Raw genomic sequence first — 26,479 nt, 5'->3', positions numbered from 1 at the left:
ACAACCAAGTGCATGCACGAGGTTCTTACTACATCTTGCCCTGTAATGTTACAGGCAGTTATATTTTATAATCACAACCCAAAGCTTGTTCCTGCAGACTATAATGTCAATTATAATATCACACTATGGTGCAGGGTAGTTTTTAGTGTTTATTAGGAAATATCATATTATAGGTTACAATTGCTGTTCAAAAAGGAGAAAAAAAGGCTTTTTTGTCTCAACCGTTGTAAGCAGCAGGAGTCTTAAATTCTGTCTGAGGCGCCAAGAAGTCCTGAAGGAATCCTGTCTAACATCTAGCCATAATACAATAATCCCCTTAGTCTGCAGGGAGATCATGGATTACAGTAGGAAATATACAGAGAGAGACAGTGACGCAAGAAGAGATCGTTGGAGACGCAAAGACGCAGAAAACGAAACAAGATAAGTGAGAAGTTGTAAAGACAGCAGGGGAGGAGAGGACAGAGGGTGAGAAAAGGAGGCAGAGGAACGAGGTGGAAGAGAACAAAGAAGAGCAACAGTCAAATAACACAAGAGGAGAGAAGAGAGACGAGACGAAGAGAGAAAGAGAGCAGGAAATTCCCCTGAAGTGTGTCTGTGTCTCCGGAGAGGATCACAGATCAGAGAGACGAGTGACCTTGTGGTCATCTGCCAGCCCCTCTGACTCTGCTGGAGGCAGGATACCTCTCCAGGGAGAGCGCACTAACACACACACACACACACACACACACACACAGTACAGTATACTGAGGAGAACATATGTGTGTTCCCACATTTCCACTCACACCTATAAACAGAAGAAAGGCGAACTGTAAGACAGCTCGCAGCACAGCACAAAAGCTGTTTTCACCCACTGAATGGCGTCTGTAAAGTCTTTCACTGTGCACCAGTCAACCTTTCTATTTTCAACTTTCCCATACTCTCAAGTTTTTACACCCTCTCTGTATTTCATATGTGACACTCACGTTAGGGACCCACCATCACTGCAACCGACAAACTGCTCTCTCACCAGTGGAACTGTGCCTTCATCCTTTCAAACAGGGGTTATCAGGCCATTCCTCAAAGCCCCTGATTCGATCAGCAACGACAGACCAATCACAAATCTGCCATTCTTTTCAAAACTCCTTCAAAAAAGCAGAGACTCGGCAACTCGTAGATCACCTTTCATCCAGTAACCCGCCACCAATCCCGTTTCAGATAACTCCACGGCACAGAAACTGCTTTGACAAAAGTGGTGAATGATAAATTACTTGCTTCAGACTCAGCTTGCTTCAGTGCAGTTTTCGAAACGCTTGATCAACACATCCTACTAGACAGTCTAGAGAGTGATACAGGTCTCAATGACGCTGCTCTCTCCTGGTTTAGATCATATTCATGGGACAGATCTCACTTAGTTTTACACAACAACCGTCAGACCACCCTATGGTGTGCCACAGGGATCTGTGCTTGGCCCTATTCTTCCCTCTATTTACATGTTGCCCCTTGGTACGTTCATAGCAGATAGTGCTCAGCTTTCCGTCTTCAATAAGCCTGACACCTGCCATCAGCTGGTGAAGCTGGAGGAATTGATGTCAGAAATCAAACGGCTGTCGTCAGACTTCCTCCTTTAACATGCTGAGAAAACTGAAATGCTAACTTGACTTTGACATAATCCAGTAAGTATACAGTACTGTAGTGCAATCAACTCCAACGATTGTTCCTAGCATTTAAAGGACTGCTTCACTCAAATTGCAATAATAATAATAATAATAATAAATAAGTTCTTGGCTCAAAGGCCAATTTCTGGAAATGTTACAGAGCTTTGGGCCACATCTCCAGGCTAACAGCTCTGATGCATGACGGGCTATCATAGGAGGCAGCTATAATACTGTAAAGATTTTTTTCCTGCCCCGATTACACTGTATTTATTCTCAGGGCGGGAGGCCAGTGCGATCGAAAGTGTGATCATTGGGACCTTCCATCTTCTCAATGCGCGTGAAATGCTGTGCAATTAATTTAATGTTCACTGGGGATCATATATTTTTATTAGCAGGTGCAGGACGTTTTCATGCTGGCTGAAGCAGCGGCTGACCACTTGTACAGCGTCTTATCAAAATCTATATTCTCCTCCTGCACGACAGAGCTGTGTTAAGGAAAGGTCCATTACAGGATGAAGGTATCTCAGATATCATGCAGGTGATGGTGGCAGTGCTACAACGTGCCTTCTCTGAGATGGAAGGATCAACTCCCTGCTTGGAAGTTCTGAAACAAATATCACATCACTTTGATGAGACAAAATGAATCTGCTGAGGTATATAAATATTCGGTTATATATGCTAGAAATCTGCCTGCTTTGTCGACATTTAAATATGTAAGAAAAAATCAAAATTATGAATGAAAGGTTTTGTAAAAGTAATTCAAACTTCTTTATAAGAAAGAACAACAACAAATCCTGAGACATAATGGGGAAAAAAACTATGTACAGTACATTAACAGCTTGCCACACACAGCAGACAACACAGCAATTTCCAACAAATATGTAGGACGAGTAGATACACTTCAGGTGTATGAAGTGTCTGTATTTCTTTGTAAAAGATTTTCTACTAATCAGCAGTTTTAAATGAGAGGCTGGCAATATGTTAAACTTTCTTCAGTGTCATTAAATCCCATGAAAAGACCAAAACCAGCCTGTCTTTGGCTCTCTGCCCCAAACCCGTTTGTTCCTACTGAACAAATAAATCTTTAAAAATGGGCCATAACTACAGAAAGTGTAGTTTTACTTTTTAAAAAGTGTTGATTATTTTCCTAAAACGGCTGTCCACTGTAGTGTTTGGCTACAGGAGCACACGGTGCATGTGTTGCAGACTGCTCTCAGTCATGGACTTGGTGAGAACCCTGCAGGAGGACTGTCTCATGGGACTGACTCAGAACAACTTGACACCAGAAAAGACCGACAAAGAATAAAAGGGGCAACAAGCATTGTTAAACTGCAGAATAAAGCATCATGCAGCAGATGCATCAAGAATGTAAACTCCACAGCACCTGCAGCCTCGAAGCACACACACCCAGACCCGATCACACGCACGGTACCTGTGTAGGCGACGCGCTGCTGAGTCAGCGCTCACCTGTTCGCTGCGCAGCCGCCGGGTCTCCCACAGTCTGCTCCAGGTTCAGCTTCTCTTCTCGTTCATTCTCACAGGAAATACAGCCATACCACGTTTCCAACGAGGATCCGTGCAGTCCCATCAGGGATCAGCAGAACCAGCAGAAAGGCCCCACACAGCTGACTGAAGGTGGGGAATCCTCAGTAATCCACCGCTGGAGGATCCACCATGAGGATATTAGCGTGTATGCTACACGCAAGCCTGACCCAGCATGCACCTGTTGTTCGCCCGGCATCATGGGTGTGTTTGATTTGTGTCCCTCAGCGTGCTCACCAGGTGGCGCATTGGTTAATTTTCTTCTGCCAGGTACTATAATGCTCATTTTCACCTGATGACCTCATCCATAATATTATTGCATTATTGGGCAACTGGGAAGCTTGAAATATGAAGTGCATACTTGAGATTAAAGACAGGTCTACTCAGGAAAAATTTGTGGTTTTGGGTAAATGTAAGCCCTCACCTCAACCCCTCATTATTGTAGGTTTTGGTCTTTTCATGTTTCAATTTGTTGACAAGAAAAAAATGATCACCATCATTTATTGTAAATATAGTCACAAAAGTACATGGATACATTTTCAGAAATAGAAGTGTTCAACAAATATCTCAGTTGATTGCTGGTTGATCCCGTTCGTCCTCCTTTGCCATCCTGCTGGTGATGTTCCCATCTCGCTCCGCACTTCCTCCACTCTGCTTCCCTGTAGTGTCCTTTCAGCACTTGCCCCTCCTCCTCCTCCCAAGTATCCTGTGGACGGTGTTAGCTTTTCCTCTCACTTCCCACCCCGGAAAACCCTCTGCTCAGGTGGGACATGCAGTGAGATATTTTGTAATCCAGTGTGTTTATTGGGGAAACAGCACAGTGAAATGTGGGAATGACACAGTGAAGCTGATGGAAGCAGTAGGAGATACTAGAGGTGGTTTTACCAGGTGCCCCCGAGACCAGGCTCCAGTCTTTGACTGAAAACAGCATCAAGACCTCCTCAAAAGCCTGACACAACACACTTGGTGTATGGTGAAAAACAGGAATCAAATGTTTGTGCCAGTGCTAGTAAGCACAGCATTAATGGAGCTAACGGTTATATTACTGCTTGGCTGAATGAATTTACCAAGTGTGACGTCACGTTGCAGCTGGCTGTGACTCGTCTGAGGTTTCTGTGGTTCTCTCACTGAAATGTGGCAAAAGTCTGATGCAGCAGCGATGAACATTTTAAATTCGGAAACCCAAATGATCCTCGGCCAGGAATCCAAAACATTTTACCACTCTTGCTTTATGGGGACCCACCAGATGTTGGCCCAGTTAGCATGCTGAGTAAACTGGAAAAAATACCAGGGTCGGATGCATTAGACGAACTGAGTAAGGACAGACTAAATGAACAAACCTGACTCCATTATGAGATGGAATGATTACATATCTACAGGAAAACAAATGAAGCGTTCTTGTTCTCTTCTGTTTATATCCTCGTGTTTCTTAGTATTTATTTGGACTGTTACAGACGTGTGTGTTAGAAAGATTACCAGACAAAATGAAAATGTTTATGTCTCACATAGGCAAGCTTTACATAAGCATTGTATTGTATTGTTGGTTAAACAACATAGGACAGCCCCAAACACTGTGGATGCTGGAAGAATGAATGGAGGAGGTTGTGGAAGAATTGAAGGAGGGTCACAAAAGTGAAACGAAAACAGTGTAGCAGGAGAATTGAGAGAAGAGAATGACTATAGACAGAAAAACAAAGTTTTGGTGAAGTGCAGTGAGGGAGCAAGCATTAAAATGACTCTTGTCATGTATGTGGCTCCATTTCAACGTGGGTCCCATGGCTGTTCAGATTTTAACACAAAGTTCAGACAAATCTTACCATAAAAAGTTTTTTTGTCACTTGTAGGAATGGAATGGCTCTGACTCACATTGTGTGGGTTTGTGATCAAAAAGCCAAACATCTCACTTAGGCAGCGAGTGAACACCACCAGAGTTTTAGCACAATAGTGTCTCAAACCTGGCATGCTAATGTGTGATAAAGACAAACTCTGCAAACACATTACCTTGCAAACAAGCCCTCGGCAAAGCATTTCCTGTTTGCTGCGTTGCTGTTGTTAATTCCCCACCTCTGCCTGCAGGATCAGGAGTCATCAGAACTTACAGAAGACTTGTGTGACAACGCTTGCTGCTTTGAATCCAGTTTCTACAATGTAGAAATTTTGACAAGCCTTTTGGTCGATGGCTAAAACAACTCAGGAAATTCAGGCTTTAGAATTGGCTTTGACGTATTGCGGCAACATTTAACCAATAAGCCAAGTGTGCTTGTTCACAAACATGTGCGAAGAGTGACGGTGGAAAGGATGAAGAACAAAGCCTGTTGCTGAAGTATCTATAAACACTGGTAGTATCCTTGAATATATATTATCTCTTTGCTCCCACTCTTTCACACTCTGCCCTCCTGTTCATTTTTCCATAACTCACTCACTACTTGTCCTGACCCTCTCCATCCATCTCGTTCCCTTTGACCCTCCCGAGCTTCGTCCCCTCTGCTGCCCTCATTTTCCTGTTTCTCTACAATTTTCTCAAACAGGTTTTATTTTATAGCCTCTTTTCTGGCTCCCCCTCTCTCTGCCTCCATCCCTCTGTCTGTCTTTCACTCTCTGACCCAGAGGGCCGTGTTTCGCCGAAATCCAATCCTCTCTCTTTTTTAAACCCGCTGTTCCATTTCACTCCCATTTTGTCACACTGCAGTGCACACACAATACCCGCTCCTCCCTCATTCCAACCCCTTTCTCCGTCTCCACAAACACGAGCGCATTCAAAGGAGAGCGCACACGCAGACACGCTCACGGATGTTCGCACAACTGCATAAACGCGAACGAATAAGAGGAGGATACGGGGGGAAAACACTTAATTAAGCCATCAATCAAATTTGATGCTCTTGGTTGGATTCATACACACAAACATACGCACGTCACACACTGTGGTGTAGTTCTGTGGTCATCCATCACAGCTTCACTGACTCTCCTCAACCTCAACTCACAACCAATCACACAGAGGTTAGGGACTGAGTGCTTGCGAATGTGTGTGTGTGTGTGTGAGAGAGAGAGAGAGAGACTTTGCTCTGGGAGCAGACACTGAGGGGTTTCATGCCTGTTTCAGCAGATTTCAGTGAGAGGCAGAGTGAACTGTGATCTGTATTGTTTACTACCGAACAATTGTGACTACTGATAATGTGTGTGAGGGTCAGCGCAGCCCACACCTACACGCACACGCACGCACACGCATGCACCCATACATGCACATCTCTGTGTTGTGTTTTGTAAGACAGAGTTTCTCAGCAACCACCACACTAGAACATGTTAGTGATGACTACTACTAAACATTACAGCAACAATAACATTTATTTCATCTTTGTTTTGAATAAATAAGGTCCCAAAATACACTCAGGCAACAAAATAATGAGAAACAAAGATTTGCACAAAATACAACATGAAATTTGGATGATTTGACACTATTTTCTGAGATGTATAAGATGAGTGTAGTGTAGTAGTGTTTTATGAGACTGACAGTAGGAGAAGCTTGTTACACGTCCAGAGGATATTATGTGGATAAAAAGATGTTACTGCTGCTCCATTTTGCTGTCTGGTCCATTAAAGGAAAAGGTTTTTCATTCATGCATTAGTGTTGTTGTTAAACCAAAACTCAGACCACTGCAAAGTCAAAGCTGTTTTCTTCTCCTCTGGTGCTTTCCTTTGTATCATATTATGCAAATGAACGACATGAACTACTATTTCACTTTTTGGTCTCCAAGCTAAGATGCTTAATTAGACAATGACGGTGTCAGTGTCAGAGCCTGACATTTTTGGAGATTTAATCATTTGTCCTGTTATGTGTTGCCCCAGTCAAATCCGCCTTTCACAGCAACATAGTCTCCACCTAAGGCTTACGATGCTCAGTAAAAGCCCTTGCCGTGCTTGCCCTCGCCGAGCTGACGTCCTTTTACTGCTGTTTGAGAAAGAGGGCGGCTCCGGTCTGCAGCCACTGGTTGGGGTTCGCTCCACAGGGCAGACAGATGTGCGTGACAACCTTCACCCTCTCCGAGCTTGTGTACAGAGGCAGCCAGATACTCTCCTCTGATGCAGTGGAGTCAGCAGCTAGCGAGTTCTAGGATGAAACGCAGAACACACACATTAATGATGTATGGACAATTACTGTATATTTAAGTAGCTTACATGTATTAGGAGGACAAAGTAGATTATAGTTTTTACTGAGGTACAATCAAAAACTGCGGTAAAACGATACACAAGTGCTTCGACCTGAATACAAAGCACTGTTAGTTTCATGACTATAGCAGAAAATATAAATCTAACAGAGGCACAAGTATGGTTCTTTGGGCTGAAATCTATCAGTCCATGTTTCACGAACATAAATTCTTTTGGCGAAAGCGACAATATGGTGCTATTTTAAACACAAATACATACCTGTGGAACCCAGGCCATGCAGCAGGGCGGGACAGCTGACACACTGGGAGAGTCGTGCTGGTTCTCACAAAGATGAACACCGTCAAAACTGCAACCCTCCAACTGGAGACCTCCAACCTGGAAGAAGAGTGACAGAGACGGTGTGAGAGGCAGACAAAAAGACAAAAAAACCCCACGGTGATTGTAAACTGAGGAGAAGGGGAAAGAGACGTAGAGACGAGAGCTCGTTAGCAGCAGCAGATTAAACAGAACGACGGGACGACGGAGCCAAAACGTGTGGTGAGATATAAAGAGATGAAAGGGAAGGGAAATAGGACAGAGTGAATGTAAATGAAGACACAGATTGCTCTTGCCAGATTAACTAGCATGTTATGCACACTGTACATGAGAGTGAGTGTTTACATGAGTCAATTCAGTCCAGTGACTCAGGGATTTTCCACAGTAGGCCAGACAATAAAGGGAACTCTGGCGTCAAGTCAAACATACACAGACAACTACTAAATCACCATAATCTGGGCAAGAAAAAGCAAGAGACCCATCCAGAAAAGGCTACAGTGTGTGTGTGTGTGTGTGTGTGTGTGTGTGTGTGTGTGTGTGTGTGTGTGTGTGTAAGAGAGCTCATTGCTTCACAACAATTATCCCCTTTCTCTTTCTCTTTCTCTGTCAGATGTCTGAATATTTCCCTTCCCTCCCTGCAGCTGCAGCCTCTTTTTAAGCACCCCCACCCTTCCCCTCTCTCTTTGTATATTTCAACTAAGTGCAAGTCAAGTCGGGCCAATTTTCTATTGGCAAGACAGAAAAGAAACAAATGCCTAAAAGTATCTGAATTACAGACAGTACAATTATATCACCCTTAAATGAGAACATGAAAGAGAAAGAGAGAAGAATGTTTTTTTACAGTATGTGAGCTCCAACTCCTTTAGCTGTTTGAATTTGTGCCCATCAAATGCATCAGGAAAGCACAGGAGACTGGAGGTGACTCAACGGCAGGATGGATATGCAGCAAACTCTTTCTAACTTTCTTTTGCCTTTCAGGTCCTGCCTTCTTATCTGCATCTGTATTCCATTCTTGCAGTCTTTTACTCCATTATTTTCCAATTATCGCTCAGCCAGAGTCTGCCTCGTTCGTAGCGCCAGTATTCTGCAGCTGGATGGGAGCAGTGTGTGTCTGCTGTCTGCGTGCATGATCTGAGTTAATGTGTGCTTGTTGTAATTCCTACCTTGACTTGGAGCTTGGCCTGCGCAATGGGACTCCTCCACGATGAGACAAACACCAAACTATCCATGGAACAACCCATGGACCTAAAACCACAAAAAGACGTTGTTAACTTTGGCATTCATACTGCCTCGGTCTCACAGAAACCCACAAGCATTCAGTGTTACCTGGCAGTTTCCTGTCTCAAAGCGTTGAGGAAGGTGTCAGGATGGAAGAGCTCAGCTAGATCTAGGGTGTCTGATAGAAGAGCTTGTCTGCCTGCACGCTCCACCCAACCCTGGATACACACACACATAGACAAACATACACAGAGACACACACACAGACAGACACACAGACTAATGAACCAAAAACCCAGCAAATAACAAATAAACACTCGGAGATAGCACGTAACTCAGGCATAAAATCAGCTTCACACAGAAGTCAGGCAAAACATTTAGTGGATCAATGGATGATAATGAGAATACAGTTTTCCTCAGTTCAAGTGGTGAAATTTGATACAAATAGAGCGGGCTCTGAATACTTAAAATATTTGCTCTAAATATTCCCTGTCTCACCATGAAAAGCCTGGTTACAAAGAATACAAATAGTAAATGTTTGTATTGTGTTCGGCTTTTCAGTTAGTTTTCAGCTTTCTCACAGCACATCGATTTTTGAGTGGAATGATCATAATTTCTGTTCGAGTCAGTGTGTATTTGTTAATGAGAGATAAATAGGGTTACAAAGGGAGAGGGCGAAACATAAAGTCAATAAAAATGTGTGGCCGATACAGTATTTAATGTCCCCTTGTCCTTTTATCACCACATAAACGAACTGATAACACTGAACCCCAATTACCTGTTAATGGGAATACAATGAGTGCATGCACCCACACACACACACACACACACACACACACACACAGGAAAAGGCATAACATATAGATTTCCATGTGAGGATATGTGTAAATACTGTATTTTTAAAGCGAATTTCCACTGTAGGAACTGTCTCCAGGGTGTAGGAACCATTGGTGCGTTTCCACCGGAGGGAGCAGGCTCTAAATCAAGTTCCAGGGACATTATTTAACCTCCGAAAGAGTCCCTGCTCGGGGGGGGTAATACTTTGTGGGAACTTTGGGGGTGGGGCTTGCAGCGCTGAACATTTCCTTGCTCACAGCATTTTATTTCACTCACCATTGTTAAAAATCTGCAATCACAAATCAGTTTGTTTTTTTGTTCATTGTGCTGCAGCACATCAACATGGAGTAATGCTGGGATCAGACTACACATTTTTTTGTCTTTGATGATGGTCACCGTGTCAGATCTAATGATCACAGCGCAATAAACTCGTGCTGCATCTTGGTTGGGTGACTGGTATGACCCCAACCAATCACAGCACGTCTTATTTCACGATCACAACCACGAGTTCAGGTGTCATCGGGGAGGCGGGTGAAGCAACGGTCAATCAAACTGACAGGGGGTGTGATGCTGGCGGTCTTGTGTACCAAAAAAAAGAAAGAAAGAAAGAAAAAAGCCCAACTTCAGCCCATTCTTCATTATTTATAGATATATTGGGTAGCAACCAGATAACAATTACAACAGGTACAACATTTCCAGAGCTATTTATTCTACAGAAGCAGGCTTGACTGTGGTCATCGCATCAAACAGGCTTCTTTAACATCTGATCTGGAATTAGCAATGATGAGCATGTTCCCGCAGTAAGGACTGGGGATGATGTTATGACAGCTCAGCCGCGACTCACTGGGCTGATGAAGTGCCTGCTTCCTCCTCCTCCTCTTCGCCATGGTTACCTCTCTGCGCACCTGATTGGCAAACGCTCAGGAACATGTCGCGAGAGATGTCACACTAGACGTGTCAAGACAAAATTCTGACATGCTATCCTTTTCGTCTGGGTCGTTTAGCATGTCACACTACACGGGTATAAACGCCTGATTGTTGTTCACGATCGGCCACGATGCTGGTAATTTGTCGGCCACGACAAAATGATCTCAAAATCTTGAAAAAAATTTGTGTAGTCTGATCCAGGCATTATAGAATAAAGCATAAGACAGATGGATCATCAATGACGTCCAGGACCCGTTGTTGTATAGTTACAGATGCATGAAGACAGCCGTCGTGTTAGCTGACCAATTTTTCTTAACTTCACAGGTCTTTAGACTGTGAAGGAAACACAGACAACAGCTCTTTGGAAAGTAGTTCCTAGATCTAAAAGTTCCGGGTACATTGAGGTGGAAACAAACCTTTAGGCATACGCTGGCACATGCATTCAAAGACAGTGATGTGTGTGTGTGTGTGTGTGTGTGTGTGTGTGTGTGTGTGTGTGTGTAAGTAGATACTAAAAGATAACAAACGTTGTATCCAGACATACTGTAAATACACAGTGTGGATCTGTATGACGGGAAATACACCCCCCTAAAGCCTTATCCAATGCTGTTGATCCAGTCTGCCTTATTCAGCATCATCTGCTTTGATCAGGTAAGCAGCCTCCTTCTGTGTCACCGCAAAAACTAGTTAATCTTGTCAAAGGCACAACTCAGGACTTAACCTTAAAGGATATCTCACAAGACAGTCTGAGTTTGTATGTTTTTCCATTCTTCTCGGGTGAATGTTGCAGAGTGGCAGCAACTGATTTCACTGTCCTGTTTACATTTACAGCAAAGTTTATCAGGCTATAAGCCTGTATGGCTGCAGTGGCCATGGCTTAAACCTTGAGAGATGACCTAAGATTGAAGCCTTGATCTATTCTGGGCCCTGTTTTGCATTTCTTTTTTTTCACAGGTAGGCAGTTTTCTCTAAATCACCATAGAAACAAGTGGATTTGGAGGTCAGGTGAGGAAAATTGCTGACAAATAGAGGCAGAAAGAGCAAACATCTGATCCAATCTCTATTATAAATGGATTTCTTTTTAACACAGCATCAGTCTGCACTGGCTTTCGAGATAAATTAGGATGAGCATTATGAGAGAGAAAAAATATGCAGAAATGCAAGCTCATGCCCACATTCACACAGGCACATACTTGCAGGCAGATGCACACAAACATGCACACATAGCCGGTGTGTGTTGGTATGCATAGTAGCTGTGCACGTGTGTGTGTCTGTGTGTGTGTGTGTGAGCATTTGGGTGTTTTCAAGGTCATCCTGCGCGTCTGGGGTGCACTGCTATGCTGTTAGTTTTTTATTCTTCAGCAGCTCCACTCAGCAGCAGCTCTGACCGTCTCCGCCTTTATTAGACTGATTAGCTAACAGGACACAGACACACTGCTAACAGAGATATCACTCAGTACTGATGGACAGAAAAAGACAGTTAAGGACAGTGCAGCCTGCAGACAGGCACACATGAAGACAGATGGAGTGCAGAAAGAGGCAGGCAGACAGGGAGACACACACACAAACAGATGGGTAGGCAGGCAGGCAGGCCGGCCGGCCAGCAGACAGACAGACAGACACAGGCAGTGAGACTCGCCCACACGACTCAAACGCATGAAATTCACAGAGAAATAAAGAATTCCTGAGCATGCATATGTGTATGTGTGTATTCTAGTCAGCCAGAGCATATTGAGGTAGGCGTACAGTCAGACACATTCGAGAGGAGACAGAGAGGAGTTTCAGCCAGAACCTTTATTTCCTGGCACCATCCTAGGGCAAACACTTCCCAGAACCTCATGCTTTGAAATAATAATCCGCTTTTATTTATGAAGTGCTTTTGAAAACAACATTAGAATTTTTTTTCTGGCATGGTTTTAGTCAACACATTGCCGAGATCAGTCATAAATAATTTTATTCTGAGTCATAACCTAAAAGTACTTATGACTGGTCCTTGGACCAAAGCTCAGCCAAAGGACTCTTGTCATGTGGGGAAACAACAGAAAAAGGTCTGGGGCAATTACAGGATTTCTGAGGTGCAAGGTCTCACTTTTTAAATCGTTTGAAACTAAAGAACTCCAAAAGTGTCCTCTCGTAATATTCATCACAACTGAAGGACGAGGCTCCCGGTAGGATATAAATGCACCATGGATTTAAATAGATCCCTCAATCATTATGCTAATGCTGATTATAAAATTCTTAGGCCTCTTATGTCTCACTCCCGTGAGAGTAGTACCACAGAGGACTCTCAGAGGCGTCTGGGTTTTTTAATAACCAGTGAGGTCGTCAGCAGATGCCTTTGCTGCCAGTTTTTCCACAGAAATTTTACCAGATTTATTTTGTTGAAGACAGAGGTCCTCTGACTGTAGTAGACCTGAGTGAATTTCAGTCCCAGAAGGATTAAATTGTAGTGTCACAGTTAAAGATGGCTGTGCGGTATGTGTGTTAGCCTTATTACATGTGCATACTATATTGTGGGAGAAAGGAAGAGAGACAGAGATAGACTAACAGAGAAAGAGAGTAAGTGTATACACATGCATGCGTTACCTGTATGGCGAGAGCCCGTGTTACTACAGCTCTGATGTACTGCATTGGCTCTTCTGGTCCCTCCCATTTACTCTGCCATGTTAAAGGGCACTGAAACAGAGAGGAACAGGCACATAGAACATGAGAATTTATTTAGAGCCATAATGAAATAAAGACATAACAAGTATCAGCAAAAGAAAAGGCGCACCATGTTATTTTGGCTGTGAACTTTCTGCAATCAGTGAGCTACGTGCTTCAGTCAGGCTGCTGTGTGGTCGACTGAGCGCAGTTGTCAATCAGGAGAGCCACAGCATGCAGGAGGACTGCAGATTCACTGAGCTGTGCTGAAGGCATTCTTCAAGGGAAAGCAGCTAATGTCCTGCACAAAAAGTCGCTAGATTTGCCCCTCAGCTATTTTTAAACTAAAGCAGTCTTAAAAGCCATGTTTCCTGTCTCCTACCAACGTAAAAGGCTACCACAGTTACTAAATTGTGAAACACAAAGAGATAAACTTGACAGTACTGGACCCTGTTGGGTCACCTTGAAACTATTCAAAAAACACATTTAAACTTTGTGCCACTGAAGGGCATACACTCTCCTAGGCTGCACTGCCACTGTGATCCTGCTAAAACATAATCGAAATCCTTGTTTACTATGATGTAAGAGGTCCATCTAAACTTCTGATATCAAAGGATGAGAGTCTGTAGATATGCAGAATGTGACAAAAGACTCTTGCATACACAAATATGGCAGCCTGGCTTGCTCATCATGTAAGTACATGGCACAGTTCCTTTGACTCACTTTTGTCTATTTATCCATCTGCCCATGAGCTTTGTCTCACACTAAAACTGTAGCAAAAGCACATTTAACTCTGCTACGGTGCACTGCCTTAGTGGTTTGGCAAAAATAAATAAATTTAGAAAGAAAATCCTCCACAGAAAAACAACAAATGCTGGTGTTTTTTCGCGGACAGCACTGTTCATTTTTTCAAAGAGAAGCAGGAAGCACAGTGATGTCTTTGTGGCGCAGCAAAACGTGGGTGAAGAGGGGTGGATGTACAAAAGTACAGCAAATGTAGATTTTTTTTTAACAAAGACGAGAACCTTTCCAGACGTTAACTAAGCAGTTTTAGTTGCCTAACTTAACCACACCTTAACCGAAGTGGTGGCTGATTACAAAACTCTCATGTGTCGTTTTGAAATGCTCAGATGGAAGACACTGACAAATGCAATATTTGTGTGTAGGTGGCAAAAGAATGCTTCCCTCAGTAGACAGCTGTTAGCTTTGGAACAGGTTAGGCAGTCCATGTTACTTAAACTGTTCAACAGAGATCAAAGAACTGCCTTCCACAAATATGCACAGTGGGAGACTGAGGACTCAGAATATGATGTTATTCAAGCTTAGAAGTCAAAATGAAGCTAAAAGGGACCTTGCATGTCTCTCAGCTGCAAGTCAACCATTCAGTCATTCTCTTGCTGTGTGCGTGTGTGTGTGTGTGTGTGTGTGTGTGTGTGAAGAGATAAACATGCAGGCTTAAGTGATGTCACTGCAATTAGCAAATATTTGCCAATACTTTAAATCAATGTTATTGATACCAGACAAAAAAAAATACTTTCAGAGCTATTAGTATCCACTGAAAGCAAACTGGAGCACATATTCTAATATTTTGTTATTATTTTAATCAGCATTTAGTGAAAACTAAAAATCTAAAGGCCTAGTACAATTTCAGACCATACAAGGCATAGATAGACTGAGATGGGGTGGGCACTCTTAAACTTGTCTGAAGCAGACATCACTGAATATTTCCTCCAAGAATTCATTCATACTCAATCAATGCTTATAACTACACATATTACCTCATGATGAATGCACGTGTCATTTTGCATTACAGTTTGTTGCCAAAGCATTAACTTGGTGCAAATTCAGTCTCCAAGGTAACTCCAAGTAGCTGGTGGGGAGTTGTTGGCACGCTGATGTTTTGAATAAGAAGTTTCCTTTGATGACTTTTTGCTTATGACCCCAGTTTGTTTGAAAATCACCACAATGAAAAAAACAAAATAAAAACAGTCAGTACTGACATGCTAATTACTACAACTTGCACTGAAAAATTGACTGATACTAGAGATTTTTTAACCTTTAATTAAAATTCCATCTCTGCATCAGCCCTCATGTCTTTGCAGCTTACAACTCTTTTCTGATGCTTGGGTAGTTTCAAAGCCTCTAATTATTTTTTACTGCACAGCTGAGGAGAGGGGTAATGGAGCTGATACCTCCAGAGCTCTGCCTGCCATACTTTTACAATATTCCAGCCCTCACTTGATCCATTTTCCAAATCTATAAATCACCTCACCAGCTCTCTCTGTTCCTCTCCTCTGGTTGAAACTGGGCTAATCAGTTATGGAAGCCTAAACACATAATAGCACATGACTGGAGGCTTCACTCATTCCTCATTCACATTCTGTGTTATAATGGTGTTTTTAGCAGTAGCAACAACCACCTGTTACCGTATGTGGAATTATTATGTGTAATTTTGCCTTTGTTTGAATTTGTTCATTGACTAAAAGGAAATGTTAGAGGAATAACAGTAATAGTAATAAGAAGAATAATAACATCAGGTAGGTTGGTATCTGACAGATAATTTCTTGGGATTGAATGATGGTGGTGGTATGGACCAGGATTTACTGTCTTTACCTACAGAATTATTCTACACTTTGCGATATAACTTCTGACAATGGAAGACTGTCAAATGATTTCTTTATTATGAGAACAAAATGTCTTGGATAAGATGGTCATTGGTTGGTTGGATGGTTTAAGTTACATACACAAGAGTCATGATAACTTAGAAGAAAATAATGAATTTATATTAGTTTGTTTTCTTTGTTTTCATTTTGACAGTGATGCAAAACATTGCCAGTTGGGGTCACCACAGTCATCAGGTGTTAAATTCTATTGGTAGTAAATCTGATTTGGTCAAGGATTTTGTGGATTGCCAGGACATAAAGCAGAATAAATAAAGATGAGAGCAGCTCTTACTTTTTCCAAAGTTACAAAACTTTTTTCAACCAAGAATGGTCCAGTCAATTTTTGTTCAATACATCGGCCTGAATCTGTAGAGACTTCCTCTCTAGAAGAAGATCACTTAGACAAAGGTCAACATTTGCCAAAATTTTGGGTCATCATTTTAATTTCTGAAACTCAAGGAAATGAACATAAGTCAACAGGACTTGAAATGGGTTTTTTATGAGTACACATATCCCACAAGGCCTAAACAGTGGAGCTGAAGCTAGAAGAAAAAAAAAGGGCCAATGAAATGACTTCTTAGTGGACAGTGGGTAAAATCCATCTTAGAACAGCAACAGATCTCTCTATATTATGGCACAGGATACACAGGTTCTGCAGTTAAGTTTCGACAAGACAACCATAAGTGTTTTTGTTCCAACCAATCCCATCTCCCATTGAGCTGCACAGCCCTGAAAAAACAACAAAAAACAAAACGCATCTTTTTGACTACCAAACAACTAATTGAAATGCTGCAACAGAGAGAACATCCTAATATAGTCCTAAAAGTAATCATTAGGGAAAAAAGCTGTTCTCAATACTTTGGACCATTCAGGTCAAAGAGGAAGGTGGGGGACAGCTCAACTGTTTTATAGTAGGTAGTGTACATAGGTCAATCATAATGCACTGCATGAGTTGTCCTCATCTATGGAAGCTTGTACCAGAGAGACAAAGAAACATGGAAATCATACATTTTTAAATATTTTTTGACTAGCATGAGAGTCCTTGGTGATTTAACAGCACTAATTGTAGAGAAGGAATATGTCAGAGGGAAGAGAGACCAGGAGAGACAGAGGAAAACATCAGAGACAAAAACTGGAGGAAGTTGGTTGGGAGAAAGATGGGGATGAGAGTAAAGACCTGCTGATTAATATAAAAAGAGAGAGGAGGAAAGCAGTGATAAAGGAATTACGCCCAAGGCTTCTCTCAGGAGACCACAAATATAGAAGGAGAAAAAGGTTGATTGTGCATCTCTCCTCCTCTACCTCATCATATCCCCTTTGTCCTCTTCTCAGCCTGGGGACGCACATTAGGATACATGCTGTGTTTGCTAGAAGTCCACAAGTAAGCTCTGTATACTGTATGTGTGCCTGCCCCTGTGGCCACAACTTCATCACAGTATGGTAATATTTTACCCTTCACCTCTAAAACAATGAAGAGAAACTTCACACTGTAAGTCAAGCAGACAAACATAAATATATATTTTATGATGAGATGAGTCAAAGACAACTTACAAGACACAGGAAGGCTGTAGTGTGCAAATCTGATACCACTGTCCCAGGTGCAATGTAAGTCCAATTTTACCATTCAGTTGTCATTTATTATCTTATCAGTCTTTGGTTCTTTCTTACCTCTTGATTGAGCAGGGCAGTGGCCAGTTTTTGGACTTCAGGAGTTAGCAGTTGTGTCCCTCTGATGACCTTGCTCAGTGCAGCCAGGGATTGGTGGATACTCTGTGACAACACTTAAGAGTTTAGTGTACAATGTAATGTGCAAGTTTTAGAGCATTGGTACATGAATGTGATGCAGGGGGAGCAAAGCTCTGGTTATCTGACAAACCTGGACCAAGCGGATGGCGTTGAACTGCTCCAGAGCGATGAATGACAGGACTGGCGACCCCTGACCTTCTGTTGGTGGGGCCACCTTCTGGTGGATCAGAGTAGAACCCTGATAGATAGTAGATAGACATATTGGCATGTTGACAGGACAGACAGACAGACTGCTGGAGTCATGTTAAAAAATGTTCTAAGACAGACACAGAAAAAGAAAGAGGAGATAAAAGGGAGGGCAGAATGCAAGGTGATAGAGGTGTTTTTGTACTTATAAGGCAGAAAATATTCTAATATTATATTGATCTCAGAGCTATAGATATTTTTTACCTTTGGCTGTAGTGTGTCAAGGCTTGCTGTATAATATCATACACTTGTCCATTGTTCTACGCCCCTCTTATTAATGGAACACTGTTGGCACTACATCAACAAAACTGTCAACCTCAAACTGGCTGCGACACAGCAGCACATACACATTATTTAGAGTAAGATGTATAATGCATTTTATAACTATTGCTGTGCAGCAGCATGCTCTCTGTTTTCTTTCAACTTATTTCTCCCATTACTTCTTTCCAGTGTTCACTGAGGGTTTTGTTTGCTCAACATAAACTAAACTAATCTCTTCCTATCTTGATTATGTCACAATAACAAAACGCAACCAAATAGGAAATGTTTTCTCTGCTGTGCAAACCAGGGGGACAATTTGTGTGCATTAGTTAACACGGAGATCTACTGTAAGTACATCAAGTGTTGGTGTCTGTATCCGTGTACCAGCACAAATACATATAGAAAAAACAAATACACACAAACACTGGTATTCTGTTGTATTCTGCTGCAGATATCACACTCTGTACCTGCACCCTATTTTGTTTTCCTCGCATCAAGTCAGTAAGGCAGACGAGGAAAGAGGGGGAGAGAGGGATAGTAGGACTGCAGACAATGAAGAGCGAGAGATAAATGAGACAATGAGCAAAAATTCAGCTTGACTACAGCTCTGCCATTGTCTCTCTTCAAAAATGTCCAAGCCAAATAAACAGTATCTGCTGTCTTGCAGTCACACTCTGTCTTGTCTTGTCATACACACTCATACAGGCTCACACACAAATAGTGTGCATGCATAAGGATGTGCATTCAAGCTGCACTTCAGGGGAACACACATCCAACGATGGTCAAAGACGGGTTTAGCTGACGACAAAGGGCCAGTTAATTGAAAGCAGTCAGAGGTAGATTGTGATCAATGGGAATCTGGCTGCTGATACAATGGCAACAATTAACACAGTCAATCAGTCTCCTCTCAGTAAGCACAAAACAACTCTGCCTGCAAGGGGCTGAGAGACAGCAGCAGAAAGAGAGAGAGGGAGGCATATGTGCAGATGAGCGAAAAGGAGAGGCAGATCATGTGTGATTTCCAGCCTGAGAGTGAATAAACACAGACAGAGAGAGAGACGGCGGGAATATGGGGGCTAAATTATTTAATGCAGAGGTAGATGTCATTTTGATTTGAAAAGGTGTCGGTCTCCAAGCAACCACACACAGGAGTGCTGCCTGACTAGGCAAGCCGGTGGCTATCACACACAGTGCTCAGCTAGACCCTGCTAATTTCCAATGAGCTTTCGCAGCTTTTAATTCAGACTTGTTGCCTCTGCGTGGGCAATGTAAAAACATGATTTCACATGCAAATAAAGGCTAGCGTGGAACTGTTCAAGCTTAAAAGAAGTACACAAAATAAAAAAACTATTCTACTATAAATACTTAGCAGGTATTAGGAGTTTGATGGCCAAATAACATAAGATATGTAGGCAATTAGCAATTATTGAGTGTGAATCACTTGTTTTAGTCATGTGGAAGTTACAATATGTTTTCCAGACATCAAAACACAGTTTTCCTGTGATCCCCAGTACAGTTTTAGGGCATGAGATTAAGATTCAGATACTGTGACACCTTTAAAACTTCATAATTAAATCGATCAAGATTAAATTTATGGGGCCAGCTTTGTAGTTTGGTTTGCAAAAAAAAAAGCACTGTAAAAGAAACAGGTTGGAGGAGTCATTAGTGCGCTTTTTCAGTTTAGGGAAAAGGAATGAGAAGAGTCTGAAAGATGAACCGGGTAAAAAGAAAAAGAACTGACCTGGTTGAGTTTCTTCCACAACAAGAGGACGGGTGAAAGTCCATTCGACCAGAGCTCCCTGTCAAACTTTGAACCTGTTGCTACTGAGCGGCTCAGGATGCGCAGCTGGGAAATCACCTATGAGTCAATCAGTTAGAAACACAAACAAAAATCAATAAATATGTTGTAGAAGTGGAAAAGAGGTACTGTCTGGTGATTTAGTAATTAGTGTTGCATTTGTTTATGAGACTGGTCCTGTAGTAGGTTTGTAAAAGGTTGCCAAAAATAAATGGCCCTGGTTGCTTGCAGCTTCCTTCATATAATTTGAAGTGTGACTGATGATAAAAACCCTCACAAAAATATGTGTGTGGTATTCACTAAATCGCACCTGTCCTGTGAAAAATTTGGAGTGTGAATAGAGTAAATTTTGCTTGCTTACTTACTTTTGCTCATTTCACCAAAAAGCAATGCATGATTAAGTAATTGTAAAACATTTCCTTAAAATGCTGTAATAAAACATCATTGACACCTCTGGTGGCAACACTCTCCAGTGGCAGTCAACACTGCTTCATGTCCTGGAATATTACAAGTGAAAAAGGCCAAACCCCAAACACATCTCCTAACAGCTCCTTACACACCTAATCAAGCATGCTTAGCTTCAGGCTTAGAGTCCTGGATAGTGCTTTTATCTTGACTCAGTGTGTGTGCCAGTTTCTATATGTGTGTGTGTTGTGAGGAAGGCAAAGCGTCTGATAAATGGCTTTCATTTGGGCCAGGAGAACTCCGTACTAACACCTGCTTTATCTTCTCTGCTCAGAAGGGAAAGTATGTGTATATGTGTGTGCACGTGCATGCATGCATGTGTGTGTGTGTGTGTGTGTGCATGTGTATGGCAGAGAGAGAGAGAGAGGAAAAAAGGCAAGGATAAAAAACCAGATAGCTAATCTTGAACTTCACCCTGACAGCAGTAAAATGAGGGCATCTGAGGATGGAGATTTGAAATATATTGGGGTTCAAATATATAGGGATTTAAATATATTAAGATTTATTCTTATCTCAACCAGTGACTACCAGGCAGCAACTGCATTTACCGTTACAACCAACTGGGAAGAAAAAGTTACTAGACATATCTTTGTGCAAGGAAGTCCAGTTTTAATTGCACTGGGTGACGTCAATTTAGCTGAGGCTTTCACTTTAATTCAGTGTAATCCAGGATTGTGGTTCATGGTTTTAATCAGGGGACTATTTCTCATGGTCTGAGATAAAATGATGTTTGTGCAAAAAAACACAAGCACGGATGTTATTATACCCAGATATATAAAGGCACTATCACTGAACAGAACATCAGCACAATTAGAGACAGCTCATTTATTTGGATTCAGTGGGGGAACAGATACTTTCATGATATTCTACTTTTAGTACTCTATTCATTCTGATGACAGCCGAGTGATACATTTTTATTTACTAATCCCTACATATACAGTACACTCAAAATACTCACTCATCTTTTCCTTTTGATCATGCACACACACATCTGACATTGTGTCTATAAGCCCAAGGCAAACGTCAGTAGACATTAAGGACCACTCTGACCCATTTCGGGTCATTCGCACTAAGATTATGCATTTATTTTAAATGGCATCAACCAAAATCACTGACTGCCCCCTGGGCTCTGTTCAGTGTGTGGTTAAGTGTGCAGCCCACAGAAAGTGACAAAGGTTTTTAGGGAGAGGAGAGGGCATAAATTAAGTTAAGAGCGAGAGAGAGAGAGGGAATGTGACAGTGACAAATGACAGCAGGAGAGGAGACAATCACAAGTGGAGATAGGTGGAGACACACACACACACACACACACACACACACACACACACACACACACAGTGGCCTTGTGGGAGTTGTGTGAATTTAACTAGGTTGGTGGTTGCAGTGATCAGCAGGCCACACTGACAGTATGAATGGACTTAAATGCATTAAAACCCACTTGGGGACTGTATGCACAAGCTGTAATGGTTTAAGTGTTTGCTGAGGATAACTGCACACAGAAAGACACAAACAAACACAAAAACATCAAAACTGTCGCATCCTTTATGTCCCTTCACTCCCTTTCATTTCTGCTCTATTTTCACAACCAGGTGTGTGAAGTTCTGTTATGAAAGCAGTGATTTTGCTCTTGAAAACAAGGATGAGTAGGAATTAATTTTACATGTTTTGTGCTGTGTGAATCATGCAAGACATAAAATGTTGGTCACAAAATGAGAGCAGTGCAGCAACACACCTTTCACTCTACATCCTCTTTCTCTTCCATCTCTCATGATTGTCTTCTATCCTTTCCTTTTGGTGCAATCTCTCTCTCATTCTTAAACACACACGCACACACACACCAGTTACAGAACACATTTGGTGTATGTGTGAGACTGTGTTACATTGAGTTACATCAGAATCTGCAGTGACCATCAACTTCTACACACACGTATCCACACACTGACATGTCTCAGTATCCTTGTGTTGATCTTGCTTAGCTGCAATCTCTAATCATGGGTCCCTCAACTTTCTTGTGCATGACCCCGGTTTTGTGTGCCAAGATTCCTAATTACAGGCACGGAAAGTTCTTAAAGGGAATGTTCTAGGTTCAAAAAAGTATTATATAGAGGTGGCACTCCTAACATAATTTCCTATATCAAACATATGCAAATATAAAAGAAGAAGACATTTTTGGTGACTTGCATGTCAGGTGAGTTCTAGGTTGAGAAATTCTGTGATATAATAAATAAATCACTGTTTGCAGGCTGTTGAACATTTGCGCTGTTGTTGTTAAGTAAATTTATTGCTGTAGTGCAGACTTTTTAAAACCATCTGCACTCACAAACCCAATGACAACATAACCTTGACACTGATAAAAGCAGACATGATATTCTCTGTGACGGATTACCCATCTAAACCTAGTTTAACGTCTCTGCAAGGTGAATTTTATTCTGTTGTGAAATAAATGGAAACGGATGGATGCCTGGTATAATACTTTAACCTTAAATTGAAGTCCTGACCCTAAAATAAACTGCTTTTATGTCCTGAATGGGGTTGGTTCCCCGCGACATGACTGAGGTTGTGGTTTGTTTGAAGGATAGCCACACACATAACACACACATACACAGAGTATAGACTGTTATAACAGAAACAACTATCCATCGGCACAAGTTTCACCTACAATCTGTTGAGTAATGACCTGTGTAATTTAAACAGTAATTAGGAGATAAATTGCCTTTCTGTACAAATAGTGCAGTGACAAAGCAAAAAAAATGGCTGCCAAAGTGAAAAAAGTGAGGAACTTCAGTTATTGTCCGCTTGGTTTCAAGCTCCAGATGCTGGAAACTCATCAGCAACTGCACTGACTAGATCCACATGCTTCACTTGCTGATACACACTTTCAGTGTGGATATTGTCTTGGTTGCATCTGGTTACTATTTTTTCTTAACACTGTATGTTAAGAATAAACTCTAGTGTCATAGCATAGGTTAAAATGAACAAACAATGTGGATTTTAACGATCACTATGTTCTGATTGGTTCTGATAACTAATAGAATGTCCGTCTACGTGTGTGGCATGTATGTGATGGCACGTGCTTCTGTGAGCTTGAACATGTGCACTGATGAATGTGCTTATGTACTTTCTGGTGTGCGTATGTGAGTTATAGAGCGCACACATCTACATATTTGTGTGGGCATATGGAAATAAATGTGCATGTGTGCCTTTGTGTTTGTATTTCTGCATGTGTGAGGTAGAGATTGAGGTCGTGGTGGCAGTGGTGTGTGTGTGTGTGAGTGTGTGTGTGTTTGTGGGGAAAAAGCAGGTGGCTGTGTGTGTGTGTGTGTGGGTGCACCTGGGAGCTGATGATTCTCTGGGAGGATCTCTCGATGTTGGCGGGCAGACCAAAGAATGCAGGTCTGTCATCCTCTGGGAGATTCTCTATTACGCTGCGGTAGTCCTGGGAAGACACACAGACACATGCGGGTCTCACACAGAAATACTAAAGAGAGAGAGAATGTCAACATGGTGCCTATTTTTATCAAGGCTTGAAGACACAAGACAACATTTAAGCATTTCAGTAACACGCACTACTAAATTGGAAAAATAACAGCTTGTAACATGCTTGTTAAATTTCTATGTGCAAGCATAGGATAAAAAATGTTGTAGTCTCCTTAATTAGGTGTGTTTATATGGTTTGATGCAGCTTCTCGAACAATATCTTTTTGGCACTTCCGCTTACAACTGTACAGATTGCCATTTCAAAGTAGATATTTCCATACTGACATCTTTTGCATAGCAAAAGCGGTCTTTCAACAGCTCTGCAGTATACTAACTTCTTGCAGTAGGACTTCAAATGAACAAATATTTAATGACAGTTCTGCTTGTATGCCTCTTGTTTTTTGCACATACTGAGCTGTATCAACAGAATGCAAAGCAATAGAAAGAACAAAACCAATTGTGTAAACTTGAGGCTAACTAATTGGGTGTATTTGTAGTATCTGTAGTGGCTACTTTATAAACCAACTTCAAATGAAGCTCAACACAACAAGGACTAATGAAACTTCAATACTGACCTAACCACAAATAGTAAATCACCTCAGGGAAAAGCTTTGGAGCATTAATTCAGTACCCTTTCTCTGAGCTGTTTATGCTTCTCTGCCAGTGCACCTGGGACCATTAGAAAGAGTAGACGTTGCGTCAAAAGTTTTAAAATACAGAAAAAAAACATTGCATTCCTTTTTTCTCTTGAGTAGGAATGAATTTCTTGAATATGTAGTGCCTACCCCTGCAACTGTGACCTGCAACATTAAAATGTTTGAATGCCAACTGCTCCCGCTAAAACACTGTGCTACACTGACAACCTACCAATATGGAGCAAGAGTTTGGGAGGCTGATCTGAGGTGGAAAGAAGCGCGTTCCCCCTCTGCTCTTTCTCTGACCGGCTGAGAGTACAGACGACAGGAGATACGGGGAGAAGAACTGCTCCAGGTAGGAGCGCAAGATGCGGAGGTCAGAGGGGTTGTCGATGCGTCCACCATAGATGGCACTCTCCAACAGGCCATGGACAAATTCCCACTGGAAAGGTTTACCACCTGGAGAATAAAAAGACACAATCATGTGTAATTAGTGCTCACAGAACAAAAGAACACTGACATGCTCACACATATGCATAGTACATGCTCTGTACACACAGAGAAGCAGGGAGATACAACAAAGGCCAAATTCCCAATTCATGCCTTATCAGGGTTAGTGCCAATTAAAAGTAACTGATCAAAGAACCCACAGATTCCACTACCTATTACCATATGTGCTGCAGAGCAGAACTCTCCACTGCATTGTAATGTTTGTTACCAGCCCACCTACCTTCAAAAAGCCTGTCGATGATCTCGAAGCCAGCACGAAGGTCCGACAAAGAAAACTCATAGAACTTAGTCCAACCCTTGATAAAACACAGAGGATGGAAAAAAATTACAATAAATTTATTTTATTACCAATATTCACCTGGCTACAATAGTATTAATGGGTTACCTTCAGAATTTGTCAACCAAACGGGAAAAGATGCCATTGAAAGTCTAGCATCACACATAACGTTTGAGGATTGAGGGCTTATCAGTCACACATAGTCCCTTTTTTTCTTCATCTTCTAAAAACTGTGTGCAAAAGTAGTCTTAATCACTCTGACTGCCATATTTTTCTATCAGGTTATCTATCCATCATATGCGTTAGCAATAGTTGAGACTGTTAAAATCAATTCAACAAATCTGCATGAATTTACTTGCCTCTGTATTACCCCGCTCAAATTTTACACAGCTACACTTCAGAAACCCAGCGCAACCAAGGTTTTATAATAATACAGCTCAAATATAAACTGCCATAACAATTTGCTGAAGGGAAAATCTTCAGTAGCTGTTGAATGAAGGCTACTACTGTTAGACTACAATTCACTTTCTCAGCTTTTCTCAATCCAACCGTCTGCTCACAAGCAAACCTCAGTTTACAGTTAGTGGGTGAACCACAAAATGAAGCTGAGTCCCTGTTTTGCACATACAAAGAGATACTACAGTGAAAACATTAGCACTGGGGCTTCTGGGAGGAAAAAAAACAAGTCTGCTGCAATCAGACAACACATATGCAAGCATATGGAAAGAAGAGCCCACATACGCACACACACACGCACACACACCATCACAGCATTGATCATTTCAAAGAAAAAAAATCACATAAGTGTTAAAACATAATTGAGTGTGAGGGCAGTCTCAGTTTGCGAGTGTGTGTTTGTTGCACTTCACTGCTATTCAATCAGCAGGTGTAATCTGCCCACTGATGCTGTGGGTGGATGGGGTGAGGGGCGGAGGAAAAGTGTATAGGCATGTTCAGTAATTCTCTGAATGATTAAGTGTATGCTGTTTCTTCAGTAATTTTGTGCTTTAGTGTGCATTCTGGACAGTGCAGGGGCATGTTTCCACTGCATTGGATAAATGTGCTTACATGTGTATGAGTGAGACTGCACTCATGCATGTATGCATTTGTTTTATGTATTG

At 41.8% G+C, this 26,479-nt stretch overlaps 1 protein-coding gene across 1 annotated transcript in view; it reads right to left on the bottom strand.

Moving 5' to 3' along the window:
* Positions 1 to 6,553: 6,553 nt before the first annotated feature.
* Positions 6,554 to 26,479, bottom strand: part of LOC121608816 (cytoplasmic dynein 2 heavy chain 1) — a 106,927-nt gene continuing 87,001 nt past the window's right edge. The window contains exons 86-96 of the mRNA XM_041940200.1: positions 25,302 to 25,377; positions 24,804 to 25,030; positions 23,791 to 23,895; positions 19,938 to 20,054; positions 17,820 to 17,927; positions 17,612 to 17,713; positions 13,224 to 13,313; positions 8,982 to 9,091; positions 8,819 to 8,900; positions 7,599 to 7,715; positions 6,554 to 7,281 (exon numbers count right to left, since the gene is read on the bottom strand). Coding sequence (XP_041796134.1) covers positions 7,117 to 7,281; positions 7,599 to 7,715; positions 8,819 to 8,900; positions 8,982 to 9,091; positions 13,224 to 13,313; positions 17,612 to 17,713; positions 17,820 to 17,927; positions 19,938 to 20,054; positions 23,791 to 23,895; positions 24,804 to 25,030; positions 25,302 to 25,377 — 1,299 coding nt within the window. The 3' untranslated portion in view covers positions 6,554 to 7,116. The remainder of the gene's footprint in view (positions 7,282 to 7,598; positions 7,716 to 8,818; positions 8,901 to 8,981; positions 9,092 to 13,223; positions 13,314 to 17,611; positions 17,714 to 17,819; positions 17,928 to 19,937; positions 20,055 to 23,790; positions 23,896 to 24,803; positions 25,031 to 25,301; positions 25,378 to 26,479) is intronic.

This window comes from Chelmon rostratus, chromosome 7, assembly GCF_017976325.1.
Source record: "Chelmon rostratus isolate fCheRos1 chromosome 7, fCheRos1.pri, whole genome shotgun sequence".
Lineage (NCBI taxonomy): Eukaryota > Metazoa > Chordata > Actinopteri > Chaetodontiformes > Chaetodontidae > Chelmon > Chelmon rostratus.
The sequence above is the reverse complement of the archived record's forward strand: the minus strand, read 5'-3'. Positions and strand labels throughout refer to the sequence as shown.